This window comes from Xenopus laevis, chromosome 3L (genome assembly GCF_017654675.1).
Source record: "Xenopus laevis strain J_2021 chromosome 3L, Xenopus_laevis_v10.1, whole genome shotgun sequence".
Classification (NCBI taxonomy): Eukaryota; Metazoa; Chordata; class Amphibia; order Anura; family Pipidae; genus Xenopus; species Xenopus laevis.
In genome coordinates, this window is record NC_054375.1 from 135423126 (window position 1) to 135432007 (window position 8882).

General features: G+C 39.1%; 1 protein-coding gene and 1 long non-coding RNA gene across 2 annotated transcripts; both read left to right on the forward strand.

Annotated features, from left to right (window-relative positions):
• On the forward strand, positions 1-5375 carry LOC121401580 (zinc metalloproteinase-disintegrin-like bothrojarin-1). The gene is made up of 5 exons (XM_041586989.1): positions 1-542; positions 1348-1437; positions 1530-1728; positions 3716-3818; positions 4380-5375. Exons 1-5 carry the CDS (start codon positions 408-410, stop codon positions 4552-4554), a joined length of 702 nt encoding a protein of 233 aa, XP_041442923.1. The 5' UTR covers positions 1-407; the 3' UTR covers positions 4555-5375.
• A 161-nt stretch (positions 5376-5536) lies between these two features.
• Positions 5537-7554, forward strand: LOC121401581. Its single transcript, XR_005966377.1, has 2 exons — positions 5537-5763; positions 7385-7554. It is a non-coding gene; the product is annotated as an uncharacterized LOC121401581 (long non-coding RNA).
• The last annotated feature ends 1328 nt before the right edge of the window (positions 7555-8882 follow it).

An 8882-nucleotide genomic window follows, 5' to 3' on the forward strand; every position in this document is an offset into this window, starting at 1 on the left:
CAAAGATAAAGTTGTACTAAACTTCATTTTCGTACGATTTTTGGACCCTCTGTGGGTTTAAGAATTATCGTCCCGAAATTGTTTGTACCATGGCGATCGAAGTCTTTCAGACAGGTCAGAACATTTCTGTCGACTACTATTACTCAGACATAACTTTCGTATAAATGTTGTCTGTCAATTAATGGCCAGAACATCATCCGATTTGTCGTTTTTACTACTTCATTTAATCTGAATGGTCAGTTGTAGATTGTTACATTGAAACCAAAGATCTTCCGTCGTACAGAGAATAAAAACTGCACGTCTATGGGCAGCTTTAGTCCTTTATCATATGGAAAAGGTTGAACTTAATGGATTCTTTTTGGCCTAATTTACTATATTTCTTATAATTAATTTTTAATATCGGAAACATGCAGGAGTTACCACTGGATAGTACGCCTTCAAGTTTAGGAGAACTTCCAGATAAAACTCGGATGCTGACATCCCCCGTGTGTGGGAATAAATTGACTGAGAATGGAGAGGACTGTGACTGCGGTACAGTGCAGGTAATGAATACATCAAGGTTTATGTATTTGAGACTTTCCAACATAACCAGCTGGACTAGAGGGAGCTTCAGTAAGAGCAGGACCATATCCCAGAGTAGCTGATATTATATACACAGCCATCAGAATTGTACCCCAGAGCAGCTATGCTAAATGCAGGATTCCACCCCAGAGGTGCCTGTGATATTAGGGTTTCAATCCATATATTCTTCCAGAGTTTGATGTAATGCCTGCATTGTGATGCTTGTGTCCTTCAGTCCTCTATAGCATTGTTTCATTAGTACCCCATCATAACTTCATAGTCCACTGCAAGAGTAATAGTAAAGTACCTGATAGGAATATCCGTTTTGGGTCAATGTGTCTGCTTTGTTCTTTTTATTTCTTTGTCTTCATATAACACATTATAGTAAAGCTGGTCACTCCAGGACCAAGCAGGTATGCCTTCCATCATTTTGAACCTCACTGGCAGATCTTTAATCCATTGTGTTGACCCTCTCTAAAGCATTTTGACCCAAATCAAAACTGCTCTCTCAAAACAAAACAAAAAAACTTGGTTGGCCAATAACCATTGCCAAGACAACATTTGGTTCATCCGGCAACATGATGTAAGATAAGGTCCTCATTTTTATTTTTAAGCCATATATTTAGTACACTGAATGCCATAGGCTATGGTATTTCTAGACTGTATCCCTTCTAGACTGCTATAGGTTAAAGGTAGATACTAATTTACTGTGTGGGTTGGTGTCAGATAGACAGCTCAGCTCGAGTTGAGTAAATACAAGGCACAGAAATTTCCACTGTGTTACAGGAATGCAAGGATCAGTGTTGTGACGCCGCCACCTGCAAACTCAAGGCAGGAGCTCAGTGTGCAGAGGGAGAATGCTGCAGCGACTGTAAGGTGTGTGCCATTATTATTATTATGCTTTATTTATATAGCACAAACATATTCCTCTTGGAAGGGAATTCCATTACTTAATGTTTCTATGGCAGATCAAGGAAGCCGGAGAAGTGTGCAGAGAAAGTCAAGATGATGACTGTGATTTTGAGGATTTATGTGATGGAAAATCCCCATGGTGCCCATCCGATCGTTTCCAAGAGAACGGCGCCCCTTGCATGAAAGGAGAGGGGTACTGTTATAATGGAAGTTGTCCAACCATGCAGCGCCAATGCACTTCACTCTGGGGGGACAGTAAGTTCTCATTGTACTGCCAGAGAACTTAGAGCTTGGATTTGTTTGTGTTGCATATATAGAGATTAATCTACTCCCTACTGTAAAATATTTAGGATAATGTAAGTCACCTAACAGTCATGTATAGTATAGTATGGTCATTCATATACAGGGAGCACCGATTATAACCAACAATGTCATTAAACGTCATTTGATATTATAAGCCACTAAACACTAGGGATGGACCAAATCCACTATTTGGGATTTGGCCAAATCCACGAAACCTTCATGAAAGATTTGGCCAAATACAAATTAGGGGTGGGAAAGGAAAAAGTGGGAACATTTTTTTTACTTCCTTGTTTTTGAAGAAAAGTCACTTGTTTTCCCTTCCTGCCCCTAATTTACATAGGCAAATTAGGATTTGGATTCAGTTTGGCCAGGCACAAGGATTTTAGGGTATATTTTTTGTGTTATGTTTTGGGTAGCCGAGGATGAGTAGAGTATAACAGTGCTTTATTAGCAGAGTCATGCAGGCATTACACAACAGTAACTTTCACTTTTAAGATACCAGGAAGTATGCACAGTATAAGTATGAGCACAGTGACATCTACAGACCATTTGTATAAACACCACATATTCCCCCTATAGTAGGAAAGCATTTGGGCAAATGTAATAAACAACAACAATGCATCTTAGTCACATAGTCCTGGGTCCATGCAGGTAGTTTTCTGATTCTCTCAGTAAGCCTTAAAGGTTCACTTTCTTCAGGCCTATTGCAGTTGACATCGGGAGTAGGAAAATGTCCTTCATCAAATGGAGCTTCTCCAAAGTCATATCTAACAGGAGCAAGACGACTTGCATTCCATATGCGTCCATCAGACAGTTCATTTGTGTATGGTCCTCGCTGGCGTCTCACTTCAAGTGGTGTAGTAAATTTAGATTGTCCTTGTTTCAGTATTCCTGGTTTCTTAATTCTGACTAAAAATCCAGGTTGAAAGTGCACCTCTCTTGCGCCACGTTAGTCAGTATTAGTCTTGCATTTGGCTTGGTGACATTTCACAGTGTCAGCAGTAGATGATTTTGTAGGCACAGTATTTTGTGGAAGTTTGATGTCTGCAACATGTAACTTAGTGCGCATCGGTCTGCCATGTAATAATTCAGCTGGAGATGATTGAGTTGTCGCATGGCATGTTGCTCTGTAGTTATGTAGGAACTCTGTTGTAAATACTTTCCAAGATTTCCCAGTAAGATTTGCTGTCCGTAGAGCTTCTTTCAGACTTCTGTTGAATCGCTCGATTTCTCCATTTGCTTGTGGGTAATACACTGAAGATTTCCTATGCACAATATTCCTCTCTCTCAGAAAGGATTCAAATTCATATCAGACAAACTGTGGTCCGTTGTCTGATATTAACTCCTTTGGATTACCTTCTCTGCTGAAGACTGTAGACAGAAATGTTATTACTGTAGCTGATGTTATATGAGAAACAAATGCAATTTCAGGCCATTTACTGTAATAGTCTATCAAGGTTATAGCAAATCTACAGTCTATAGGAGCATCTGTAACAGGACCAACAAAATCATTAGCAAGTTTTCCCCATGCTGAATCAGGGAATGGTACTGGAAGAAGTGGTGGTGTATGTGTGATAGCTGTTTTGTCATGATTCTGACAAGTAACTCAAGAATGAATGGCAGTTACCACATCAGCACAGTTTGCTATCATACAATAACGATGAGACACAGATAACATCATCAGCCACTGATTCTAACTGATGCCATTCCTAAGCAAAGTTTCTAAGGATATATTTTTAGAGCAAGATGACAAGGTTAAGAATGAGTTTCCACAAGTGGTTGGAACTATCTCTGGTAGCTATGCCAACAGTTATGTTTTGGACAGACTATGAAGACAAATATTTTCTTTGTTAAAGAACTGCCAGGTTATAGCTTTGGAAAACTTTCAAAAATGCTACATTTTCCCCATGATTCTGTAATTCTTTCCATTATTATGTAGATACATTGGTCGGCGAAGATCTCTGCTTTAATATAAACACGAAAGGTACTGTTTATGGATACTGTAAAAAAGTTGGACGCACCTACAAACCCTGTGAACCTGAGTGAGTACTGACCATCAGGATCCCTAAATAATAATGGGTCCTCAGCAGCCACAGGGACTGTTGTCTATCATCTGCTCCTACATTGTACCCTTTAAACTCATGTGTTACCAGACTAATACTGGTCATTGAGACACAGATTATGATAAAATTATAATGTTATACAAAGAAAGGGTCATAAAAATCCTTTGAGGGTCACATCAGTCCAAAAGGCCTTCAGCTGGACAGCCCTTTCCTAAACCATATCACCCATCCCAAATCTTACCATTATCTGGCCTCATTCAATGGGCCCAAGTTCTTTGCATGTCCTCTCCCAACACCAACGCCAAAAAGGTTCGGACTGGAGTTGGGGGAGTAACCCTCTTCTTCTACATATCATTATATAGGTGGGATCATCTAATTACACCACAAAGGTTAAAAAACACTTCATTAATATTCATGCAGATAAAATAGTGTCAAGTTTTTTGCAGTACGTTTACTGTATGGGTGTGGTGGGTTTTAGTGCTGCCTTGGAGGTGCACTTGGATGTCCAAGGACAATCTCATTTGAAGTTTCCTTATCTAGGAATGTGATGTGCGGAGTGCTGTATTGCAACAGTGATAACAAATATCCGACAGTTCCTGGTCCTGTTGCTGTGAAGGGTGAATGCAAAGCCCTTCTAGTTCCTGGAGGAATGGTGCAGAATGGAATAAAATGTGGAGATGGGAAGGCAAGTGTCCATAAATGCCGTTATAGATAGTCGATAATGATCATTTGGAATTAGGCTGTTATGTTAATTAGATCTGTAGATTCTGTAAGTATTTGGAAACTAAGAAATGTATGTTGTCCCTGGTTGCCTCGGGGAACTAGTGATTGTAAGCTCCCTGGCAATAATGTCATCCCTCTAAACGTTGCTACAAATGCTATCATCCCTGGAGAACAATTAATATCTAGACGCAGGGACGTGACATGACCCCAAAGTGTCAATCTAATAAGCTATTTAGGTCCCTCAGCACAGGTTACACCAGTGTTATTTGATTCTTCCATTCAGTCTGGTGATGGTATCGTACACACAATATCCAAAGAATAGAAAAGAACCCCCACTGGAACAGACTAAACTCAGGCAGTCACAAAATATTATTAACACACTTATTTGTAGTAGGTTAAAAAATTAAAATTAAACACCACTGGTCAGTGCATGAGGCTGAATATGCCACTTATTATTGTTGTAAAGTGCTGTGCAATAAATTATAAAGTGCAGTGCAAAGGATTATAAGTGAGGAGCATGGGAGGCCAAATTTATTGTTTCCCACAACAAATTCGGCGATTAATAAAGTGATACCAAAATTAATAACCAGTTTCTAAATTACTAGTAATACTAAGGAATAAATTGATAGTTATAATTGATTGACTAAAATGGAAATATATAATACAATAGATTATAAAGTGCTACAGTGCTAAATGGATTAGGTAATCCTTACTAAGATTCGATTAGTTAATTAACTAGGCTGCCATTAGATAGAATAAAAATAAATCAATGTTCAAATTCATGAGAAAAGGAGGAAAATGAAAAAGGAGATGGTGGAGTTGTCCCAAAACTGCTACCTAATTTGTTCTATCCCTGGGACACCACAAAGGTGGAGAAGGCAGAGTAACCGGGACTGTGGTCTCGTAATTAACTGAGCCCTAAGCTGATTTGAGAGACTACGATATCCTATAAAACCACAATTCCGCGGTCTCCTGGGAGTTTTAGTATTGCAGAGAAGGAGAAGGAGTTGAACCGAGCAAAGATTCTATCCACACACAACATTATCTGAAGGTCCAGATGACTTCTGAGACTACCCTCTCCCCATTTCTAGGACTTATGTCTCTCTTGTTCCCTTCCCAGGTTTGTTACGGCAATGAATGTGTGTCTGTTAAAACTGCCTTTGGCTAATCTGGGTGTGACGGCAAGTGCTCAGGAAATGGGGTAAGTCCTTCTCATATGGGAAAGGCTGAACTAAATGGGCTTGTGTCTTTTTTCAGCCTATTTTACTTTATTTCTTATAGTTAATCTATCGTTTGTATTCACAGTGCTGTACATGTGGAAAAAATTTAATAAAAAGGAACAAAGGTTGCGTTCTAGATGATTAGACCACATCAATTTAATAGAACATGAAGTTCATTATTTCGATTGAGTTAAAAGAATGTAAAGCTGGGAAAACAAATAGGTAAAAGGTGTAAGCATAGAGGCTGTAATTATGTCCCCAACCAGTAGCTCGGAAGCAACATGTTGCTCACCAACCCTTTGGATGTTACTCTAAACAGGTGCCAAACAGAGCCTCCTGTAGGCTGCCAGGTCACATAGGGGCTACAAAATAACCAATCACAGTCCATTTGGTACCCCCAGGAACAATTTTCATGCATGTGTCAATGCTCCCCATTTCTGTTTAATTTTGAATGTGGCTCATGGGTAAAAAAGGTTGGGGACCCCTGATCTAAAGGAACATTGATGAGGAGGACTTGCATTAACAAACACAGCTGCAAAGGCCAGACCATAGGACAATATGAACCCCTAGTGATTTACTAGATGAAAGGTTTAGTGAATTTTATTTTAAAGAATTTCTGGGGTTTGTAAGGGGGTTCAGCCTAGCCTTTTTTGTTTTACAGGTAACTAATGCAATTGTCCAACTAGTTTATTTTGACCCCTGCCTGTCTAGCTTCTTTGCTGACTTTTCTATTTGTGCAGTCTTTTTGTGTCTTCTGAGGTAGAAAAACCGAAGTGAAAATAAAGATGGGTGGGAGAAACAATGAGAATCGTAGCCAGTAAATGGGCTGGACTTGTACCCTTAGGAAAATATTACTGTGCTGGGACCAAATTGACAGAATCAGGGGTGGAAGTGAACTTTCCCTAAGGGTTCCTGGATGAGCCAAGCAACTGAATTAGTTAATATTGGCAAGTGACTGAGGGAAATACAGATTAGTTATCCTTTTTTTAAATCAGTTTTGCCCTGTATAGTGATAAAAATGTATTTTAAAACTGGGCTTATTTTTCGCGATTATGAACTAAAGTGCCAATGTGGTGGGCACCACCCAATCTCTTACATAACTATAGTGCCAATGTAAGACATGGTGCTAATGTAAGACAGGGCACCACCCAACTGTAACATTACTAAAGTGCCAATGTAAGGCAGGGTGGGCATCACCCAACTGTAACTTCCCTTTGGTAGTGAAAGACTATACAAGTACGACTTCTTCAATATCTTGAGAATGTATTCTGTATGAGCGGGGAGTGCAATGAGCAGCCTCTTGCATCCAGTTTGCACTCCACTTGCACAACCCTTGTTTGTTTGCCTTATTTTATTATGTTCTGCAATGTTTTATTCTGGCTTGCTTTTGTTTGGAAAAGGTGAATAAAGTTTACCAGCACCCTGAAGTGTTTTTACTTTTAAATAGTTCACGAAAAATATGCCATCACAAGTCTACTTTAACCCTACTTTAGCAGATACCCCATGTGTATTTAGTAAGTGATTGGGATACTGATCCTTTCTCCTTTTCCTTTTGTACTGTAGGTTGAATTGCTGCTTGACTAATCACATTTTCTTTTGTAGGTACCAGTGACCAAGACCTAGATGACCCTCCTCATACTGAATACTTTAATGGAATGGACACAATGTAGAGGCTGATCAACTGGTCCGAACCAAGAATTGCTTAGATTTTAGTGTAAAGAATCATTTTTATTTAGAAACACAAACAATAAAAATATATAACACTCACAAAACAGTGGTCTGTATGTTTTTCCAAAGGCTTCCGGGTGAATTCTACATTGGCAGAATTCATCTATTACATTCATTTAAATATATATCTCTTCTGAAACTATATATTCTTCTTCCTTTTGTTTGTCATTCTAAAGAAACAAAATACTGAATACAGAAGGTAAATAGTTTCACTGCACTTAAATGATGGGACCTGTTATACAGAATGCTTGGGACCTGGGGTTTTCCACATAAGGGGTCTTTCTGTAATTTGGATCTCCATACTTTGCCAACTAAAATATCATATAAACATTAAATAAACCCAATAGGCTGGTTTTGCTTCCAGTAAGGATTAATTATATCTTAGTTGGGATCAAGTACAAGCTACTGTTTTATTATTACTGAGAAAATGGAAATAATTTAAAAAAATGTGAATTATTTGATTAAAATGTAGTCTATGGAAGACAGCCTTCCCATAATTTGGAGCCTTCTGGATAAAGGGTTTCCATATAACAGATCCCATACTGGATACAAGAGATATGTAGTGGTAAAGAAAAAGTACAGAAGCACAACAACTCCTGCTGTGTTTGGCTCTAATGGATGGGAAGGCAAGAGTAGGAAAGAGGTCTGAGATGGGGAAAGTACATGGATAGGGAGGGAGCTGATGGTTAAATAGTAGAACAGATGGGTGAGTAGTGGAAATGAGAAGAAGTTGTGGGCTAATGATTGTGGGGGGTAAAGAGAGGATTAAAAATAAGGTTAAGAAAGAAACATGAAACAATTTTGGTAAGGTGGGCTAGATAAAGAGTTGGGGGTGATAATTCACAGGGTAGAAGGAAACCTAAAGGATGGAAATAGGGCTGGGGAACTGAAATGATTTGGAAGAAAATATAGAGTAAGGACATGTGTTCAGCCTAACAGCACTGTATGTATATGTTGGTCTTAGCAGTTCTTAACATATGTGACACATTCCATGGCAGCAAACAAAGGGAAAAGGGGAACAGCATCTCAGGGAATTCATAGAACTAATTGGTATAAGTAGTATTGAGCACTAAAATTACCAGCATGCACCTCAGATACCAACATTTAAAACCTTTGTGGGTACATAGCCTAGGTGTAAGACATATGCTCACTAGGGATGAGACAAACTGGTCAGGAAAAGGGCAAATGTAATGTAAATACTTTTGAAATTGGGCAGAATGGTGATGCAGAGGTTAGTACTATTCCCTTGCATCGTTGGGGCCCTAGGTTTGATATAAGCGAGGCTGCTATCTGCGAGGAGTTTGTATGGTTTTCCCGTGTTTGCATGGATTTCTTCCAGTTTCCTCCCACAGGTCAAAAACAGGCTGGCTCC

What these genes read in the sequence shown, in the direction of transcription:
- LOC121401580 (XM_041586989.1), top strand. Translation starts at nt 408, where the DNA reads ATGCAGGAGTTACCACTGGATAGTACGCCTTCAAGTTTAGGAGAACTT. An exon ending in CACTTCACTCTGGGGGGACA is followed by an intron (nt 1,729 to 3,715) that starts GTAAGTTCTCAT and finishes ATTATTATGTAG; the next exon opens with ATACATTGGTCGGCGAAGAT. An exon ending in TACAAACCCTGTGAACCTGA is followed by an intron (nt 3,819 to 4,379) that starts GTGAGTACTGAC and finishes TTCCTTATCTAG; the next exon opens with GAATGTGATGTGCGGAGTGC.